Here is a 23105-nt window from a genome sequence, read left to right on the forward strand (position 1 = left end):
AACACGAGGGGGAGGCATTGCCCTTATCGCAAAAGATAATCTTCCTCTCAGACTAGCGCCACCCCTTGACATTAAATCATGTGAGAATCTCACAGCCAAACTTAATATAAACAACGCGCAGACACTCACAATCCATCTGATATACAGACTTCCAGGCCTTATCAGTACTTTTGAAGAAGATATCTCCAATATATTATCTAATAATTCAAACAACTCTTCCCAAGTCCTACTACTAGTGTACTTGAACCTAGGCTACAATGACCCTAAAGAGTTCCATGTGGCTAGTGTGGCCAATATCCTAACAATTCTTTGCTTCACTCAGAGAGTGCTTCACCCTTCTCACAACAAAGGAAGAACACTCGATTGGGTGGCAGACCACAATTGCAATGCCTCAATTTCATCCATATCACCTCAGATTTGGACAGGCCATCATCACCTTGTAACCTTCTCCTTAGCAACTGAAAAACCTATCTCCATGCCTATATCGCTAGCTCCACCTATTCCCACAAGGAATAAAAAGAATATTACTAATGAAAATCTACTCCCTCTCATCCTCCCTACACTCAATGCGCTCCCTGAAAATCTGGGACCTGACGCATTGGTCAAGGACTATAATCAAGTCATGTCCACCTCACTTGTCTCAATAGCACCACTTAAAATGAGACAAAGTAAAGCCAAAGCCCACCTCAATTCATGGTACACTCCACACTTGAAAAAATTATGAATAAAAAAAAGACAATGTGAGACATCTTGGAGATTACGACCATCGGAGGAAAACAAGACGAACCGCAGTACCATAACTGCCCTCTATAAAAGTGAAATACTCCTAGCTAAACGTGAAACTTATAACTACAGAATAGCACAGTCCAAATCAAGCATGAACGAGCTCTTCGTCCTACTGAAAGAGCTTCAAGCCCCCATCCCAGTCCCGGACAACTGTATAAAAGACAAATCTTGGTGCACTAATATACAGCAAGCACTAGCTAACAACGTTACAACCTTATAAACAAAAATTGCTAAGAAAAAAGCTTAATTAACTAGTACCACTACCCCCACAACTGCCTCTGCTCCCCCTAACAACATTGCTGACCCGCTCCGCTTTAAGTTCTCTAAAGTCACCATAATTGAAACTGAAAAATCATATCGCTCAAACCTTCGAACTGTCAGGGTGACCAATGCCCTTAGCACCTCTTAAAGGATGCAGCCAGAGACCTGCCCCCCTTCATTACGAAACTCATTAACGCTTCATTCACATCTGGCATTATCCCATCCAACATCAAGGAGTCATGGGTGCTCCCTCTACTGAAAAAGCAGACATTGGCCCCTTTGATACCTACCAATTACTGTCTGATTACAACAGTGCCTTTTCTCTTGAAAATCATAGACAAAATGGCCTATTCACAAATTCACAAATTCAAAAGCATCTGGAATCTAACCTACTTGGAGCACGGCAGTCCGGCTTTCGGCCTTGGCACGGGACCGAAACAGCTCTAATAGACCTGAAGGCTCAGATTGATCAACTCTGAGACAAAGGGACTTCAGCCCTTTTACTTCTACTGGATTTATCGGCAGCATTTGACCTTGTGGACCACAGACTCTTATGCAGCCACCTGGATACTGCCGCGCACTTCTCAGATGAAGCCATAGCGTGGATTCAATCCTTTCTCAGCAATCGGACCATGAGTCTTCTCGCCTACTGCTGCAGCAGACCCAATCACCATCACTTGCGGAGTGCCCCAGGGATCCTGTGTCTCACCTACCCTATATAATATTTTCACTAAGCCCCTTTTCGATGATCTGGATCATCTTGGTATCACCTACACTAACTACACAGATGATACTCAGATCCTCTTACCACTTACTGGGGATTATGACAAAGATTTGGCCTTGGTGAATAGGGTTTATCACATCATCCAGGCATGGATGGCCAATCATGGACTATGCCTGAATGATGACAAGACTGAGATCATTATCCTGGGCACGACCACAACCCTTAAAAAATTGAGCCCCAAATACTCTGCCTTCAATATTGACAACAATAACATTACCGTCACCAAGGAGGTAAAAACATTGGGTTTCTATCTGCACTGAACCCTATCTTTCAACAAGCAGGTCATTGCCGTAGCCTCAGGCACGGCATATACCTGCACTGATTAGAGCAGGAAAACCCTTCCTGTCTAACGACGGCTGTGTTGCCCTTGCTAGGGTGCTTATTTTAGCTAAGCTTGATTACTGTAACGCGCTGTGCTTAGGGATGAATAAACAAACTATTAAGAAAATCCAATTCCTTCAAAATAATGCCCTCAGAGCAGCATTGGGACTTTCCAGGAGAGAACATATCTCTGAGACCAGAAGAGCCAATAACTGGCTTTCAACAGATGATAAAATCAAACTAAAAGTCGCCTCACTCGCATACAAATGCCTGAACAATGCGGCTCCCGGCTGGCTACCTGTCAGATAGACTGACCATGAAATCCTCGAATAGAACTACCAGATTATCCAATATTAACCGCCTCTCAGTCCCTAGATTTAAGCTATCTAGAGTGGGGGGCAGTAGCTTCCCGGTCAAGGCAGCCCAATTGTGGAACTCCCTAGCCAATCCACTAGGGCAAATCAATCGTACCCAAACCGTCACAACATAATAAGATGGCTCAAAGACGCTGACATCTAGGCCTATTCATATGCCACCTAGCACTAACTCGCTCTGCCGTTATGTAAATATTTTTATTTATTAGTTATATTGCTGACTGTCCCCTGCTTTTGTCTTCTGTATATGCCCTCTGCTAGGACTATGCCTTGTCTCTGCTCTTATTCGATTTGCCTTGACTGTACATTTTTTCTGCTCAGTATCTTTCTTATGTATTGTATTACCCTTATGCGTCACCAAGCTGTGAATTATCTTATGCAATGTGCCCTGATACCCTCGGGTCTGGTGCGCTACAAATAAAACAAACAAAAACATACAAACATAAGGCCTCCCCATACCTAGGAATCCTCCTCCCTAGGGACCTGGGAGCCCTCTTTGAGTTGCATTTCTCCCTGGCCCTTGCCAAGATAAAAGTAGACCTCTTACGCTGGACCCCTCTGACTCTTTCATGGTTTGGCTGTATGGTTTCGATCAAAATGAATATTTTCCCCCGTCTGCGCTACCTTTTATCGGCCCTCCCCACCATAATCCGAGAATTTTTTTCTCGACCCTGCACGGCCTGGTCCAACAATTTATTTGGAATGGGAAAAGACCAAAGGTTGCGACCTTGACTCTCCCAAAATCCTTTGGGGGATTTGGTCTCCCGGACTTTCAGCAATACTACAAGGCAGCCCAGCTTAGGGTAATGTTGGAACACATGAAAGATGAGATAGGCACCTATTGGACATATATGAAGGACACCCACACACACACCTTAGGAAAGTATGGGACCTCCCCTGGACCCCGATTAAAGACCTTCCCGATCACCTCAAAACTCACCCAACTTTAGCACTGCTTTGGGGCCTCATGGAGGAGTGATAAAATAGGATCCTATCCTCCTGGCCTTCCCCCTCATCCTCCTTGTGCCCCCCCCCCCTCTTGACCTGGGTAAAAAGGGTCCACGCAACGCACATTCATGGTCAGATATGGGTCTGGAGAAGGCCGTCCAACTATTTCGCCAAAACGCCTTAATTGAATGTGACCAGTTAGTTGAAATCATGGGGGAGAGAGCGCTCACAATCTTTGAATACTTCCACCTTAAAGGGATTCTTACTAACCCCAAATGGTGTGCTGAGCTTGCTCGGCCCCACAAACCTTTTGAAAAAATAATTGCAGAATCCACTATGAGGAAGGGGTCACTGTCTAGGATTTACAAAGTTCTGATCACAGCAAATCTAGAAGGTAGGCAACATTTCAAACACTTCTGGGAGGAAAAATTGGGGACGATACTGGATGAGGCGACCTGGGGGGCAGTTTACAGGGTTCTCGTGTTGTGTTCCCTTTATACCTTGGCTATGGAGCACAACTTTAAGGTTCTTCATGTCTGGCACTCCCCCCCCCCCCCTGCTAGGCTCTCAAAGATGTTCACAGGGACATCCCCTCTCTACCCTAGGGAGTGTGCCCAGCGGGGAACTTGGTATCACATGTGGTGGGAATGTCCGTCCATCCAGATCTATTGAACGGAGCTTTTGAGTTGTATTAAAGATATTGTGGGCATCTCCCCCTCCCTACATCCCCTCGAACTTCTCCAGAAATGGAAGCAATCTAATGCCCCGTGCAAGACAGAGTGGCTCACCAAGTTATGGGCTATCTTTACATATGAGAACCTTTCATCAATAACCCATAACAACATGGACTCCTTTTTGTTGAACTGGAATGTGGTCCTTTTGAATGAAGGATGCAGCGTCCTTGAGATTTTAATAATCTGCTCTGGTAAGACCCGCTTGTTTCACTGAGCCTAGGAAACCTTTATTTGCTTTAGCATTGTTTATTGAACCCATCACGTCAGTTATGATCGAATATTTGGTCTCATTACTTTGGTGTTACTTATCCCCAACAACCTGTTGGGCTTGGTAGTGTTAAAGAGGGGGGAGGGTGGTGTTTGGGGATTAATGAAAGGTATGTTACCTGCGGTTCGAACATTTTGTACCACAGTATTGGGTGTCTTATGATAAAATGCTCAATAAAAACAAAGTGGGAAAAAACATATAAAGATTTCTTTAACTGTATCACCTAGCATCTGATGAAGAGCAGCGTTTGGTGTTTATCCCAGGTAAGGCTTCTTATAAAACATTTGGAATTATTAGAACATGAGATGTAATTAACTTTGATGTGATGTAACCATTATCATCTCAATATTTTCACATATTAGTCAGGTAGAATGTGTGGAATGTTTTAGAAATATTAAGTATGGAAAGTAGTTTCTACAATGCTCACTGCATAAACATATGCTTGTCAACCCTGTGGCTGAAAGCAGAACTTCCACGAGGAGAGAGAGCAAGACCAAGATAAATGTATACTTTTTTTGTAGTGGTTTTATTACATGCTCAGAATCTTTGGCCACTAGACAAGAGATTTTTCTTATTGACCCAACAGTGTGAAAGTTGAAAATAATCATTAAGGGCTAGTTTGAAAGAGGAACGGCATTGTGGGTTATGTAGTCCCCATGGTGTCCATCAGATCTAGTCTTCATGATTGATGTTTCCATACATTGCACCTGCGGATTGCGAGCACAAACGTACTCCAATACCAATATGCAACAGCAGAGATTGGAGCACCTACCTATTCTACTAGTCTTTCTAACTTTGCAATTACTCTCCCTTGAAGGGGAATGGTTGCAATCACAATTTGATACTCTGTACGTCTATTGCACAGATGTATTTTTGCAATGCCTCTCTGAGTTGGAGCCTCAGCTAACCCTTTTAGTTTGGATATTGTATCAGAGTGGCGCTCCTGTGTGTTTATCTGCCATGCCTTTGCTAAAACCTTAACTAAAATTGTATTTGATTGATAAAACGTGCCCTTCTTCCTGTGGTCTGGATAGATTCTTGATAGGTGTTCAAATAGCAGACATTTTGACCCTTTACTCAAAGATATATGTTTAGCTATATTGAGTTCTTTTTGCCAGGTTTCCAAAAGAAATGCACTCTACTAAAAGAGCCCTTTTTGTATTTTCCACTGCGCATCATGCCCGCCGCTCTGGCCTCATTCTAGCCTATCTGTCATCCTCAATACTGCATGACAAAATATTGCCCGGTCAGTGTCTGGCATGGATATCTCCTGTCTCTGCTCTCTCCCAGCGGTCCTACCTCTCATTGACCCTGCACAGCCTCATCTCAGAAACTCTCTCTTTACTTCCTATCAATGTTCCTTCAGACAACCGTTTGTGAGGATTTCGACCATCTGTACAGGGAGTGTGCGCTCGCCTGGGATTTTTGAAGTTTTGTCATTAAAAAGAATGATGGGAGATCAACCTCAAAAATGTGTGGGGCTAAGAAATTCGTTATTTTGATATTAGTTTTGTATTCGTTGAAATTTCATTCGTTTTGAGATTGGGATACATCACATGCAACCCTGGAATGTGACAGCAACGGGTACATGAAAGCATCTTTGAAGGGGGAAGGAAACACCTTCCTTTGGCCATGGCCAGCCTAATTAAAATATCAAAGGCCCTGATCTGTTAAAGTTCTGTGTGGTGGCAGCACATACTGATGGCAGTTAAATGAAAACAGGCCTGCAATGAGGCCTGGTCACAAACCTGACAAAAGGGGACAGGAAATCCCAACACCTCAAAACCCCAACACCTCTTTGATATGCAATGTGCCAACTAGAAGCTACCCCACACCCCTCTGTGTGAAGGGAAGTGAATGGAATGTCTGGGACAACTGTTTACAGTAGAAAACCCCTGTAGGGAGACCCCTCTCCCCCCCCTCCTTTCAGAGGGAATTCGTTTGTGAATTGATGGAGATACAAAGTGTGTTCTCGCCCACAAACTTCAAGGGAGACCTGTGCTTTGATCAGGAGCGATAGAGAGCTCAATTAACCAGAGAGACACTTCGATCCACAGCAGACCTTTCCTGTTACAAAGCACTGTGGTTATGACCTCATGCATAAAAGAAGATTGTTGGTTGGGACCCAGGATGATTGGTTCATTAATGTAGGCTTAGCCTGCGCCAATCACTGGATCCTATTTGGCTTTAAAAGAGGGCTGTGCCCCTCACTTAGATCATCCGACGACTTTGAAAGGAGTAAGAAGGATCCATTTGAACCCTGGCTGAAGGTATAGTCTGAATTACAACTTACGCCAGTGAAGGAAGGCCAGGAATTCCAGGAGGGAAGCATTTCCCTCCCCTAAACATCTCCCGGGGAACAAAGGGAGATATCGGACTTAGAGGACCCATCTAGCAGCTCCAGAACTGGTACCCAGCCAGCACACAGCGTGCCCTGCTAGGTTCTGCCAGTAAGATTGCTAGGTGGGAAGTGTCTCTGAACAAAGGACAAGGCCATTGCCTGCACACTCTCCTCAGCTTTGGGCCATCCGCCTTAAAGGAAAACATGAGCCCTGCGAAGAAGCTTGGAGGAGTGCCACAACAAGCATCATCCAGTGTCCATCTAATTAGGACATTTTCGAGACAATCGAGCCGTCGAACTGCTACCGGCTGCACCACTGACTGTTGTCACGCTGCAGTCACAAAAGCAGTCCGAGACACCTCGACCAATGTTCCAGATCAGCCAACCAGCACAGAGACGATTCTTGACCCTGAGCTGCCGTGTAGGCCAGCCTGCAGCTGTTCGTCCAGTCTCGCTTGCCGAACTGCCAGCCACCTGATACCCGCAGCTGTCTTCCATCTTGAACTCTGTCACAGGAGCTGCAAAGTGTCCTGGAATCGACTCAATGCTGTCGAGCATCAGGATCATATCAAGCACCATGTACATTGTGGTTCTGTCCCCCTGGTCCTTCTCTGAATGCCCCTGATGACATTTACGACCCCTTGCTCCCTTGGTGCTGAAACCAAATAACCTTGAACAGTTAAGACAGATTGCTTTACCGACTACCCTCCTGTCAGTATGCATAGTGCATCCCTTTCCTTCATGAAACTGTCTGTCCTCTCTGTTCCTAAACAGGGTGGATTGTGTTTTGTAGTGTGCTAGAACAGTCTGTTGTAATAATAATAAAGTAGATATTTTTATACAACCTTGACTGGACAGTCCCATTAATCATTGGGTAATAATTGTATTTTCGCTGTGTTTCAACCTACCAACAATCCACGACCTTGAGATGGCCTGCCATTCCGTCCATGTTACCAAAATTGGATGAGGAGATTTATAATTGACGTGCGTTACAATCTGTTCGGATCCCTTCTGGTGTACTGGAGGTGTGGGGCTGATTGATGGTTTAGAAACTGATATTCATCTCTGAACCACTGGTGCCTCAGAAGGTGATTTGTCACAGCGGTATGAGTTCTTTTTTCACTCTACTCCACCTATCCTATCCTAACCTATTCTTCTCATTCTAAATGCACAAACTCTGGCCTGGGCCAGATCTCTGGCTTCCTCCTTCAGCAAGACATTACTGTTGGCTTCTACCCCTCAACCCCCTTTCCATCTTTGCGTTCCCCTGAATCTGGCATTGGGAATTCACTTTGACAGTGAGATGATGAATCCCTCCTCACTCATCACCAAGACCACTTGTGCACTTTGCTCAAACCTGTTCAACACCCACACCTTATACTGAAATCCAGATCAATTCATTAATGGTCCCAAATTGCTACTCTGTTGAAGGTTCACATCTGCAAACTTGAACTGAGCATGCAAACCCTAGGGGCCTACTAGAGTCCCTTCAAATCCTGACCCCGGTCTTTAAGTAAGTCCATGTCTATGACCCATCCTACTCTGACCAAGCCACCTGCCTTGACTTGCTTTGTTGCCTCCTACCGATTTCAAGCCTTCCACTATTTCACCATCCTTAGCCTCTTACGAGACACATCATTGCTCATTCACCTGCATTTGTGGTACCCCACTGCTTAACCTAAGGATCATTACCATGATGAACACTCTTGAATGTTTTCTTTATTTCTAATTTAAAAGTTCCCTTTCCACCCACCCAATTCCTGTCCTGCAGGTTATTCTATTAAACATATATTTTTATGTTCATATGCTGTTTTCTGAAACTGTGTTTTGTGCGCTAGTTAAATTTGTCATTTGGGTTTTTAAGACCTTTTAAATTCTTTCTGAAATGTTTAGGCAAAATATGAATGGTGTTGTCTTGCCACAGTACAAATGGTTGCATATTAAGCAGCTGAATTTGTAAGGATCCACATTTGGCTTAACTTGCAGCTACATTTTCCATCTATAGGTCCTCGTTGGCATTGAAATTGATGGTTTTAATATATATGCAGTTTATGTGTTGTAGGCAATGAAGTTTCTATGCAATTTGTTTGTGTCTGAAGTGCTAGGACAGCCCAATTGCTTGAATAGTCTTCTGAGAGCATTCCCCTTTAAATGCCATTTTGGTCTGTTTTGTTTTTACAAAATAAAGGAGTTTCACAAGAAGGAAATTTAAGACTGGTATCCAAGTTTAAGAATCGGGTCACTGAGGAAGGCAAGCTGAAGATGCCCATGGCCACCTCTGCTCCCTCTGCTCAAAAGAATCTGCCAAAAAATGGCAGTGAAGAACAGCAGGTAATCTGATCAATCCTATGTCACTTCTCTTTGCAAAGTATGCCTTCTTACTAAGACAGGCGGCTGCAGACAGTGTTGTACAATTAGCCTTAGTTGGACCATTCATTCTGAAAGTTTAATATAATAGCACTCATTCATTTATTCCACACATTACAACCTGAATTGGCTCTTGGTGATCAATATTTATTGAATGAGAGAAAGGCAGGATCAGCCATGCTTAGTTTTGAACGTGTCATCTGCAAGTTACACAGATGTTTGGAACTGGACTCTGCAGTGACCTTTCATATGAAACTGAATGTGCTGTATACTTTTGGAGAAGAGATTCCTGTTTTATTACTTCTCAGTTTGTCTTTCATTATAAAGAAACTACATTAGGGACTCTTGGCAAAATGGCAGCCACAATGTGGTTAGAAAAGTTCCTCAAATCCCTTTAAGTAAAGCTTGGAAGTCTGTGCATGTGTGCATCTGTCTCTTTCAACAAGTCCTTACTTAGTGCTTCTATCATGCACATGGCACAGTAGTGTGTGTCATTGGTTGCATACAAAGACTTGTGAGACTCGATGCAGAAGGGACAATATCTCTCTTGTTCAAGTTGAGGACCTACTGGGATAATTACAACTGTAGTAATGCAGTCTCTCATTGGGGATGGTCTGTGGTGGATAGTGAACCAAAAGGAGAGACCCTTGATGGATGCAAAGAACAGACTTATCTTGTTGGGAAGAGCACAGACAGCACACGTTGAACACCTATATATACAGACGAAGAAACACTTTTTTGGCCAAATAGTAGAAGTCTGATCTGATAATCTAGCCATGGAGTGCAAGCTACAGCAAAACGTTCTGGAAACAGGAGTCGGCAAGAGTAGCTAAGAATAGGCCAAGCATGCATAGGCAAAAGGGTCAGTCAAAGTTCCAAAGGTCACAAGAAAAACTCTACTACTCAGATTCCCAGGCTAGCCAGGCCTAAATAGGTAGAAGAAGCAAGGACTAAGCAATAATGACCAGACGACTTCAGAGCAATCTGAAAAGCAAATGATAAGATCAAAGAACAACTAGTGATGGAAGGGGGAAGATCCTCATAACTTTCAGGAGCCAACGAAGGCAACAATCCCAGGAGTGAAGGGATTCCCACGTGCAGAGATGTGAAGCACCTGTATAGTAGGGTGGTTAGAAGTAACAGGTGGTGTGAATTCAAATGCCAGGCTGAAAATGGGAAGATGCTTGGGCAAGTAGATACAGGAGTCCTGACTGGCATAATTAGCAGGTGCACCACCAAGTCTCTGTACATCTTACTTATAAGGGGTCAAATCGAGAAGCCGAAATACCTGGTAGAACCCGACACATATTCGGGGATAGCCTCACAAAGATCAGACTGATCCAGAAGAGGCCCAGTGTGTGTCCTTGCTTCCTGCCTTCCATACATCCTCTTCTTCATACAATAGAAGAACCTGCAAGCACAACGACTAATGGATGTACTCTGAGAAACCTGCACTCAGACATTCATGGCCATCCTACACTGCATGGGAAAGAAGCCGAAAGAAGACTGAACACATAGCACCACACTTTCCAAGCATATACTGACCAGATATTGATGCAACACACCACAAATCCAAGGTTTAACAAGGGTGGAGAAATGAGCAAACTCAAACGTCCATCAACTAGCAGCAATGTTCAACACTTCCAATCCAGCCGACAACCAGCAAACTTGCCAAAAGCTCTTTCGGTCAGCCAGCTCTGTATACTAGTGATTTTAAAGGTCTGTAAATTGTGCACAAGGCACAGCGGTGCAACAGATTTAAGACTACTATAGTGCAATGCACAAGATAAAACCTAAAAAGTACATTTCCAGCAATAAAACTAGATAAGAATAATAGGAAATGGGCTGAACAACCTCGGTTCTTGCAATCCTAACATATTTAAAGATTTACAAAAAGAACGCAAATTGCTGCACTGTTACAGAGCAATGAAAGGGGCACTTTGGTAGTACACTTCAGCAGTTCCTATAAAATAACTTTTAAAAGTGTGGGCCAGATGAAAATCTTAACCCTCCATTCTGAAGCAGTAAAAACTCCCCTAAGACTGCCTGAGATAACCAGCCAGCAATGCCATTTAACTAGGTGAATGCTTTGCCTTATGCGCTAGACAACCTTAAACTGGATGCCAAGTCTGAAGGGTAACAAGTGAATTTGTCTTGGTATGAGTGGTGTGATAAATTTCATGGCCAACACACTAGCCTGGCTGTGTAATGAGGGCCATCGGGCAGCAAGCAGGAAGACTCAAAAATGTCTGCTGTCCATGTAAAATATCACCCTGCACTGTACTTCCAATAAAATAAAAAATGCATAAAGCTGGAATATACAGGCAAAAGTGGCAATCCGGTGATAACAATGGATGTATAAGGAAAGAAAAACATTCCTCAGTCTTTTGCAAACCAATATATGTTCCCAGTTTACAACTTTCAATTGAATTGCGATGGCTATCAAATGCATTGGGTCTGAAGGTGCAACAGACTTGTATTTACATCCTATCTATTCTCTTCTGTAGAAAGGGACCTGCAGAATGACATGGAACGAAAATTTGATTTTGAACTGGGCGATAACTCTTAAAAAACAAGTGTGCAATGACTGTGGGACCATATAATGTTTTATAGACTAGGCAGAGGGATTTAAATTGCACCACTTAGGCCCAGGTAATCTATGGAGGGATCTCTTAGCTGGGGAGATGTGACGACGTGATGAAATATAGGCATTTTAAGTGATAACCATGCTGTGGATTTTTCACCCAGTGGCCCTAGGCAAGAATCCCATCAGGGGCACAGAAATGTATTTTAATAAACAATAGGTTTACACTCTTCAACAATGAACCGCCATGAAAAATCAAAGAAAGGGAAGAGTCTAATAGAAACCCCAGAGATTTTGCAATGTGAAGGGGCACCCGGGACTGAATCCACATTTAACCAAAGGTTCTAGTGTGAAATCTAAGGTGCAAAAAGAAGAACCTTAGTTCTTGATGTGTTTTAATGTGAGACAGTAAGAAGGCCTACTTCTCAATCCTATTTAGCCAGTTATTGAGGGACAGAGTATTGTGTATGGATATCATCTGAAGGTAAAACAGCATGTTTTCTACATAGTGATGCATTGCAACACCACTACTGGCCACCAGATCGCTCAAAGGCTCTATGTATAGGTTAAACGACATGGACATAAGAATAGTCCCCCTCAGCTGTTCTGTATGGCAGAGCAAGAATGATTGCTCATGAAGGATCAGAATCGGCAGAGGATGCTTCCACTTTGCATGTGTGATGGAAAATGAAGCACAGGGGTGCTCCACAGCCAAATGCATAGGGAGCTCTAGTGAGACAAATAAACTTGCATCCAGTAATGTCGTCCAACACCCACGGCATGGCTGTTTATTTGCCACAGTTGCCAGTTAAACAATTCAGATGCACAAGTACCACCTTTTCCTAAAACCTGACCGCAAGACTTTTGACAAACGCTTGAAATATCTGAAATCAACCTTCTAGTTGAGCGACGGAAATATGATTGTGTAATGGTTTTCCCAATAGAGAATAGTGTTGTAAATTTTCTATATTCTGACTTAATTACATGAGCAAAATGCGTGTTTTTGGCATCCGTAATGTGCTTGTGATGAAAAGGACACTGCAGTGTTAGTAACAGGCAGTTTTCATCCGAATTCAGGGAAAGAGACAACAAAAGAGGTCTAGGTCTAAAGTGAAAGCACACGAAGTGCAACAGGTATGTGCTTTTACATAATTTATTAATTTCATTGTTTACAATAATCTCAGAAAGAGGACACAATCGGGGGAAACTCAGGATACTGTTTCAGAGATGTCACACGCATGTTTCTCTGATAATGGTTTCTTAAGCAGTCATAATTATTTTTAAGGACGAGAACTGAAAAACCGAATGACTGGTCTGATCAGACTAATAGACTTGCTGAGTGGAAACGGAGATGGCATAACATATGTGGCTCATCACCAAAGCAAAGGTACTAACTTTAGCTTGGTAAAGGGCTGGGCAGGCTTGTGCCAACTCTAAGGTAATACAAAATTGATTTATAGTACAAATGGGGGCATGACGGATAACCGCAATGGACATTAACATCCCCAATGGAACAAAAAGATTGAAAAATGTACTCTGCATTGCAACAAAGTCCATTAATAAATCCATTAATGCAGCATTGTGGTCCGTGGACTAGCATATCAGATATACCTACATTGACAAACTGGTAAGCAGGGAAATCTGTACAGCAACCTATACAAAGAGCCAGAAATTCAGAGCATAGTACAACTTGGAGTTCTTTGCCTTTCCTTGTCTGTTTCTTTAGGGGCAAAAACAGGCATTTAATACCAAACAGTTCGCCAGAGTAGTAGTAGGGGATTGTGCAAATGCCCACTAAAAAGATTGTAGTGCAGAGGTTATGCTGGTTAAACTTCGTGCCTTTGGAAAGAAAGGTTTCAGTAGGAATTGCAACAATACACAGACATTACCCGGTGGACTTGAACACATCTCTATGCTGCTTCACCTAACTGTGCCTAAATAGGCCAGACAGAATTGGATTCTCTGTCATTATGCTGTAGCCAATCTACATTCACGAAGCTGTGAGCAACCTGCCCCCACTTGTGCAATGAGCCAGTGGGCGCTCACTAGTGGTAGCTTGCGCATTTAAGACTAAACAGTACTTTGAGAGTGCTGCAGGTGTCAGGGCTGGGGTGTGATGCTGTTCAACGTTAAAAAGTAAAATGCATGCAAATTTAGCTAAGATATACTTGCACGCACCTGTTGAACTTAATTCTATAATCCTGAGAGAATAATTAACTGTCCAAATGTTACAGAACACCTTTCATACTCGCATATATAATATATTAACATCCAATTAAGGATTGAAATGAACTATTAATCAAAGCTGGAAATATAAGCATTTATATATCTATTCCTGTAATATTTAGCATTTCATGTTAGCCTGCAGCTAACTAATTACAACCACAACATATTTCTTCCCAAAAGTGGTCTTTTTCAAGGCTTAGAATAAAGCTCCAATAGAGATATGATGAAGAGTAAAAATCATCTACACAAATGATAATATTGTATACCTGTGGATCTTGCAATTCTCGAATGTTGTACATAGTTTTCAATAATCAGTATTAGGTTTTTCCACATTCCGAGTCGTGTGTAGACAGTATGCAAAATGTAAACCTGGGCGTCCAAGGCATACCAACTATTAGGCACGCTGTCACAATCCATGCCCCTGACCCCCTCAGGTATAACAGCCCCCTGGCAGCAGTGGGGCTAAAGCCCTTCACACTGTCCCCAAGAGCCCCAAGGGCCTTAAAACTCCATCAGAAACGTACATGGATTCAGTCCTTGCGCCTTTTGCTCCAGGCTTATTATCAGGAATAAAGCAATACCAGTTTCGGACCTTAATCCACCATGGAGGCCTATTACACAGCTCAGTTCTTTAGAACCAAGCCATGCAGTCTAGTGTTTTGGGTGTGGCTGGGCCTGGAACTACTTGACCTGGAACTACTTGACCTGGGCTATTTAAACCACACCCGAACAGCAGAACATGCTTCACGTTATTCTGCACTCCTGCAGCATAATGCTCACCGTGTCCAGCTCCTGTTCCTCTGCTTCTTCGGCGGCCCGTTCCTGAAGCCCTAGATCCGAATTCAATTAATAACCTGCAAAGGTAAAGAAACGAGGACAGCATTAATAACAATTCTTACCTGTGCAAGCAGCGAGTCCTGGCAGCACCCTGCGCTTCTCTTACATCGCCCATCTCATGGTTTCACCGCAACCTGCAAGGGAGAAGGAACAAGGTCAGCATTAACAAAGCACTGACCTGGGCAAGCAGCACTTCGATCGCTCATAACTCCGGAACATCACCGCAACCTGTACAAAGAAGAGAAGAGAACACAGGTTAGCAATTAACACCAATAAACAGCGCAGCGCTCAACGCATCAATAACTCACTGTGGTCTTCGCCATCGGTGCGGCAACTCCGAGATCGCAACCATCCCTGTGAAAACAAAGAGACATTGTTAGGGAACAGCGTAGTGGAGCAAGACACCGAGAAGACAGAGAAAACGGAGGGAAAAAAAGAGACAGAATAAAGACGGAAAGGAAATTATAACTCACCTGGAAGACAGCAAGCAGAGTCGGAGTAACAGCCGGTCTGGACCCGACATAAGGGCACACGGACCAGTGAAGCAACTAGGTCCATGGAACGCCCGCACCAATGACGCCCCCCCTGCACAGAGACGCGGGACGGAGAGTTCAATGCACAAAAACCTAAGATGAGCAATAACCTCAAAGGAAGAGATTTGGACCAGAGGGAGGTGGGAGTCCACCCATCACAGAATCAGTATCTTAACCCTCCATTCTCCTGTTATAGGCGCTACCCAATGTCTGGCACATAACCAAGCAGGTCCGGGATAGCGCTTAGACCTCCATCCAGTATCGTTTGGCGCCCCCGTGGGTACCAGGTGAGCGTAACAGACAATTGTATGCAGTACCCTTTGGGAACACTACAACAACCCTGACTACAGGTAATAGGAAACCCAACCTTTGGTATAAGCTTGTACTACACAGGTTTGGTAGCATGTTGAGCAGCCAGACTTATCTCAAGAGGAGTCAATGTGAGTTGTAGGGGAGTTACACAGAGATTCACAGGGACAAGTATCCAAATAAACTCTTAGACGCAAGGTTTCTTGAATAAACAATTATGAATTTATCAGTCAGAGTCAGCCTTCTTCAGAGGGGAGCAATATAACAGTAACACTCCAATATACTTCATGAAATACACACTCTTAATATCTCTAAATCAGTAAGTACCCTTTTGGGATGGCCCACAGACACAACCTACACCCTCAGGTGACTTCAATAGCTAGGGTCCTGGGGACATTACTATATCACTGTTGCATTTAGAATCAATTCAGAGTATGTCAGATGAAAAGGGTTATTAGAACATACAAGAGACCACAAATATTCTTAAGCAGGCAAATACTTTCAGATCCCCCAATAAGAGTCATTCAGTGGAACAGCTTAACCAAAGTCAATGAGCAAAGTATGAGCTGAAGCACTTCTTGCAGGTAAGTTCAAAAGTCTTTGCACAATGTTTTAGAAGTCTTTGAACAAAAAGAAGAATCAATGTAGGGCCACAAGCCGTTAGACTTGTGAGTAGTAGAAGATGCAAGCAACTCTACTGCAAGTGGTAAGTTCTCTCAGGCTTTTTACAGTACCTTTGTATTGAAGAAAAAGTGCAGCAGATGACTTCTTTTTCTGAGCAGCTCTGCAGATCTCGCTGTTCCTGGGCATCAGTTGTGGAGACAAGAGGGAGGACTTCTGGGGACTCCTGCACTGCAATGGGATGGTCACCGCTCGCAATTGGCAATCCTCAAATCAGTGGCTGTTCAGTGTTTCAGCTCCTTGCGTCTACCGCAAATTGCAACACTGTGGTTCCTGGCTGTCAAGATGGGCTGTCCTTGCTTCTGGGGTCCCGCACTCTGTTGTGGGGGCTCAGGCTCGGTCAGTCCTGCAGCCTGGGAGTCCGGAGGATCTTCCTGGAGCTCTAGGCCAGCTTAAAAGCAACGCACACAATCTGGTGTTCCTTTCCCTGGCTATATGGTTTCCAGCAGCAACTCTGTGGAAATTCAACCAGCTCTGAGAAGGATGTCCATTTGGCTTACTTTGTAGTTGATTGGTCCCACCAATTCGAGGGGAGAAGTCGTCCTTGCAGGGGATTCTCTGTCAATACAAATTAGGAGTTTCAGCACAGCAGCAGGGCTTCACAGGGCAAACCAACTGTTTAGGAGTTGCAGCAGGTGTCCCCTTCAAGTTCTTCTTTGGTTCCTTCGTCCAGTGGTCGACTCTGCCAAGCTAAAAGACTTGCCTTTTATTCAGTTCTCTCCCATTCATTCCAGCCTAGCTGTCAGTGACCCAGCAGGGTGGCTGTCCTTGCCGGACAGTCAGCCGGCCAATAACTACAGAGTGCATTTGGGTCTCCTAGGAGACTAAGCACAGGGAATTTCAGGCACCTCCCTCACTTCCTGGCCACCCCAGACACCCTGGAGCCAGAGCCGGGCTTCACTCGTGAATCCCGCCAAAGGCAAAGCGAACAATGGGACCAAACCTGGTTTGGCGTGCAGAGAAAATCTCAAGAAGGACCTTTCCACAAAGAAATGGCAAAAAAAGAAGAGCTGGTCCATTTTGACAAACATTGCACCCTTGGGTGCTTTACGGCAGCCGCGAACGCAGCCCGCGGTAAATGCACACCACAGTAGTTAAAAAAACGAAACCACTACCACTAGCCATTCAGTGAGGAAAGGGTAACATACAAATGTTACATGAGAAGCTAGACAAAGGGGATACCAGGTAACCCCTCCAGCACCTTATTCTAAAATAGTGTGTGCTGGGTCTAGAAAGTTACAAATGTAAGTAAAGTCAATTTCACATTACTGCTCTGGGAAAAAGTAGTTTATCCCAGAGAAGGTATTTAAACCTTTGGGAAATCTGAAGGATCTCCCTGTGCCAATGCACTGAAGGTGCTGTGTGACACAATGTAAAAGTTGATGCCTATGGAGTTTGTCAGGCTCCATAACCAAAAGAAACACAAGTTCAGAAATCACACTAAAATACATGAGAGAGTGGGAAAAAAGGGTCTCGCTCTCTCTAGGTTAAAAAAATCAAGTCCTCAAAATCCAGTAAAGTTGCTGGTGGTCTCTAAGGTGGAGGGAATTAGCACATGTCTGAGAATTCTCCTTAACACTTGTCCCCCTGCCCCCAGACTAAGGGAAAGGAGGATTTAATCCACTCCTGCATGTATCTCCTTACTCCAGTCGGTCATACTTTCTGGAGAGACCATCAGCATTTTGATGATTACACCCTGACCTGTGTTCAATATTAAAATCAAACCCCTGTAGGCTGATTAACCATCTTAACAATTTTGACTTTTCCCCTTTCATCTGCATTAACCATCTCAAGGGTTGGTCATCTGTTTCAATCACAAAAGTAGATCCATACAAGTATGGTCTAAACTTCTTCAAAGACCACACAATGGCAAAACATTCACGTTCTATGGTTGCCCACCTTGTCTCGAGTTCCTTCAGTTTCCTATTGATGAAGCAGATTGGGTGTTCCCTGCTATTCTCATCCAGCTGGCTCAGAACTGCACCTATACCTGTATTGGAAGCATCCGTCTGTACAATAAAGGATTGGTTGTAGTCAGGAACTCTTAAGCAAGCCCTTTGTCAAGCTCCAATCTTAGGTCTGTCCTTCAAATGCCTTAGTGTACTCCTCATTCCACCTGACCTTCTTGGAGAATTTGGGTGAGGAGATCTCATTCAAGGGAAAAGCTATGGACCCATAGTTCTCAATCAAGTTCCTATAGTCCTCTGAGACCTAAAAAGGCTCTCTCTTGGGGTTGAGTAGTAGGGGTGGCCCAGTCCTGTACAGTTTTTACCTTGCTAGGAAATTGCCTTATTTTTTTATTTTTTTTAAATTTCTTTTATTGATTTTATACAAACAAAACAATGAAAACCAAACAAGCAGCATAATCATAATGGTTCAATTACACATCAAGTTATCGTAGTCACTGCTCCCATTATCCTTCCCTCCCCCCGTGAGCCTATTTGTCCATCTCTTTCAGTGTTTGGCGCATGCGGCCGAGTTTTGTCCTCTTCGGAGTCTTTTGGGTTTGATATTACTCCAAACAATTCTGTTATTAGCGTTTTCCAGGCCAATAGGGTGCCCACCTCCCCCTCATCAGCCAGGGCTGCTCGCATCTTGCCATGCCACCGTTTCAGCCTCCGCCCATTTCTGTAAGTCCTTCCACCATACATCCACCTTAGGTTTGTGGCATTTCTTCCACCCCATGGCGATCCTACGTTTTGCAAGCACATACGCCAGGTTTCTTAGTTTCTCAATATGCTGGAGTTTCCGTGGCCTAGGAAACCTGCCCAGTAAGCAGGCCCAAGCCGTGTCTATGACAAGAGTAACCCCTTTATCGGCCAGTTTCTGCGCCACATCACTCCAGTAGCACCTAATAATCGGCCACAACAAATACATATGTGTCATGTCAGCGTTTTCCACGTTACATTTAGGACACACTTGTATGCCAGCGTTTCGGAACTTAGATATCCTCAAGGGGGTCATGTATGCCCTATGCGTTACATACAGCTGAATTTGTTTTAATCTGGCATTTCTAGATACCTTTTTGTGGTAACCCAGGGCCCGCTCCCACATCCCGTCCTCCATCGGGGCCCCCACTTCCATCTCCCAGTCCAGTCTCAGATGCGTCAAATCTTTACCCACCTTAGCCATCACCATCTCATACAGTCTCGAGATCTCATGACCCCCTTCAGACACATCATACATCGCTTCCAAAACTGCATCTGGTTCTTCTATCAAAACTGTTTCTGGCCAGGTGCTCTTAATCATTCGCACCAATCTAATGTATGTGATATATTGCCCCGTGTGTAGCCCCGCCTCTTCGTTGAGTTCTGTAAACTCCTTAATGGATCCCTCCTGCCAAACATCGCCTAGCGTTGCCAGCCCCACCGATTCCCAGTAGGTCCTAACAATCGCCCTTAGCTGATCATCCCCTCCTGTCAAAGCAGCCAACGGTATCTGCGAGAGGCACGTGTATGGGACCTCCATTAGGCGACAAGCCCTACGCCAAATTTTCCGCCCAAGCTTCAACATCGCAGGGCGTCCCCTCATTTCAGTTTCGGAAAGCCAGATCATTTCTTTCGAATAAAACTGGGCACAGTCCTGCCCAAGCACCCTGTGCTCAGGGGTCACTTCATCGGAAAGCCACTTAGCCACATATTGCAACTGTCCCGCCAAATAATAAACCTCAAAATGGGGCAGCCTAATACCTCCTTTTTCATAAAAGTTCTGCAGTTTCCAGACTGCCACCCTATATCGGGTACCGTGCCACAAGAAATCCCTACACATGCTGTTCAATTTACTAAAAAACTTCTTGGGTATTATGTATGGGATATTACTAAAGTAATGCAAAAGCCTGGGCAGAACTACCATCTTGAGCATAGCCCCTCGCCCCATCATCGCCAAGGGCAATCTTGCCCAGAACTGCATGCTGTTTCTGATTTTCTCGACGGCTACTTCCTTATTGTGTCTGTGTTCATCTTGCGCCGTGTGATATATATCTATGCCCAAATAGCGAAAAGAGCTTGTTGCCCACAGTACCTGTAGCACCGGTAGTCCTTCTGCAGGGATACCCTTATAGCTACCTAATGGGAATATGACAGACTTGTGGGGGTTCACCGAGATGCCCGACAACTCTGCATACCTTTCCATCACTTCAAGTATGTATAAGAGATTTTCTTCTGGGTATTGTAAGTACAGCAACAGATCGTCCGCGTACAAGGATATCAAGTGTCGTTCCCCTCCCACCTCAATGCCAATCGTCTCATACTGTGCCCTAAGGCATATTGCCAAAGGCACCAGGGCCAAGATGTAAAGCATCGGGGACCAGGGGCACCCTTGTCTGGTGCCTCTGCCAAGTTGCCATCTTTCGGATATCACCGCGCCAGTTCGGACCCTGGCAAGCGGCTCACTATACAACATCCTGGCCCACCTGATATAGCAGGGCCCCATACCATATACTTCCAAAGCAGCCAATAGCCATGACCACTTGACCAAATCAAAAGCCTTGACTGCGTCTAGAGACACTATTGCCATCTCACCCTCGTTCTTATTACCCCATTCGACCACCCGATGAAGTCGCCTATGGTTGTGTGTAATGTTCCTGCTCCGGACATAACCAGTCTGATCAGGATGTATGAGTCTGCCAATCACTTTCCGCAATCGATTTGCAAGGACAGTTGTGAGAATCTTGCTGTCTTGATTGAGCATCGACAGGGGCCTGTAGGAACCACATCTGTACTCCGGTTTATTGGGCTTGGGCAGCGGTATTATAATCGCCTCTCTAAGTGACTCAGGCAACCGTCCTATCTCAAACGCTTCATTCAACATGTCCAGCATTGGGGGGAGGATTTCCTCCCTGTATACTTTATAAAATTCGCTGGGGAACCCATCTGCACCTGGGGCCTTACAAGTGGGCAGCTGCTTTACTACCTCTTCTAATTCCTCCAACGTGATTGGCTCATCTAACTCCTCCCTCTCTTCGTCGCTTATCTTGGGCAGCCCTATGTCTTCTAACGTTTCGGTTATCGTGCGCTGGTCGCCTATCTCATCATCTCCATACAGCACTCTGTAATATTCCACAAATTCTTTGTTAACCCCCTCTTGCGTGGCCACCTCTTCTCCGTCCTCCCTAATAATAGTCCTAATCAGCTTAGGGGTCTCGCTTTTGTATAGCCAGGCCAAAAGGCGGCCTGTCTTGTCTCCCCCCACGTGCTGCCTCTCAACATATTTCTTATAATTAAGATTGCAGAGCCTTTCCCAGTGCCCTGCACATTGTTGCTGTAGTTGGAGTACCAGCTCCGTGTCTACATCTTTGCTCTTTAACGTTGTTTCTAGCTCAGTTTCCGCCCTCTGTAGGTCAGCCAAGACCCCACCCTGTAACCCTCTTGTCTTAGCAATGGCCGCCCCCCGCATCACCACCTTAAAAGCTTCCCATAGTGTGCCCGCAGAATCAACGCTTCCAGTATTTTCCACAAAAAAGTTAGTAATCTCCTCTCTTATATCTTCTCTAAAGATTGGATCTTTGAGCGCCTCCGCTCAGAGGCGCCATGTAGGGATTTTCGCCCTCGGGGGGCAATATTGAAGTCCCCGCCCCAGATCACCGCGCTCCCCATACACACACTAAGATTGGTACACAGGGCTCTGAAATATGCTGCTGTGTTTTGGTTGGGGGCATACGTGTTTATTATGCATACCTCCCTGCTCGCCACCAGCCCCCGCAGTATAGCCATCCTTCCATCCATTTCAACCACCTCTTGTGTCAATTTGAACGGGACATGCGGTGCCACCCAGATTAGCACCCCCCGGGCATATGCAGAGTATGGCGAGCCCACGACAGTCCCTTTCCACTTTCTCTTAACTAGGTCCAACTTCTCCTGCGTCAAGTACGTTTCTTGTAGTAATGCAATGTCTATTTTCTGCCTTTTCAGCTACATCATGATCTGGTTTCTTTTCAGGTAGCTGTTAAGGCCCCTGACGTTCCACGTTATTATCCTGAGGTCCCCCATAGGTCGTTAATAAACACCCACCCGATCCTCCATCGATTACGTCCCTTCATGCACTGCAAGTACCACAAACTGATTCTCCCAAATAGGCTCGAAACAAAACTTAAACTCCCCATAACCACACACACACTCCACTCCCCATCCCCCAACTTTCTGCCCCCCCACCCCTCTCCCAACAATACCCTCCCCAACCGTTGCCCAGCTCCATTCCTGGATCTCAGGCACCCCCACATCTAGCCCTGCCGAGCGCAAGCTTCTACTCAGGACTCAGTAGGATAAAGCCGCCCTAATGGCTGCTGAAACTAATAGTCTATTGAGGTAGGTCGTCCGCTTTCTGTTGCTCCTTTCAAAAAACATTACCCAATCAATTGCCAAACCGTTACCTATTACAGTTACACTAACTATATTCCAGTCCGAATCGAGCACCAGGCTCAGATTGTGTACACAGTGCAGTTAGTCACAGCTTCTCCATACAATCAGGGTCCTTCTCCTTACTGAATCTTCATTTGGTATGATCCTGCCGATCCCGATCCGCTTCTTGTTCCGGGCAGCCCTGCAGATCCAGCCATGCGACAACATCCTCAGGGGTATCGAAAAATAGCGCTTTGTTCTTATGTAGCACTTTCAATCGTGCCGGGTACAGAAGCATATATCTGATTCCTGCTGCCCTCAGCCTCCTTTTGACGGCTACGTAGCTGTACCTCTGCCTCTGTACCAGCATCGTGTAGTCCGGATATGCTGTGATGTTGGTGGATGCTCTCTCTATC

General features: G+C 44.8%; 1 protein-coding gene across 2 annotated transcripts in view; it reads left to right on the top strand.

Moving 5' to 3' along the window:
* Positions 1-23105, top strand: part of KIAA1328 (KIAA1328 ortholog) — a 1369495-nt gene that overhangs the window by 128749 nt on the left and 1217641 nt on the right. The window contains exons 3-4 of one of the 2 annotated variants that reach the window (XM_069626866.1): positions 4704-4739; positions 9006-9148. In XM_069626866.1, the coding sequence (XP_069482967.1) occupies positions 4704-4739; positions 9006-9148 (179 nt within the window). The remainder of the gene's footprint in view (positions 1-4703; positions 4740-9005; positions 9149-23105) is intronic. The other variant, XM_069626867.1, reaches the window with a different exon arrangement.

The sequence above is a fragment of the Ambystoma mexicanum genome, chromosome 6p, assembly GCF_040938575.1.
Source record: "Ambystoma mexicanum isolate Mex_15411 chromosome 6p, UKY_AmexF1_1, whole genome shotgun sequence".
NCBI lineage: Eukaryota > Metazoa > Chordata > Amphibia > Caudata > Ambystomatidae > Ambystoma > Ambystoma mexicanum.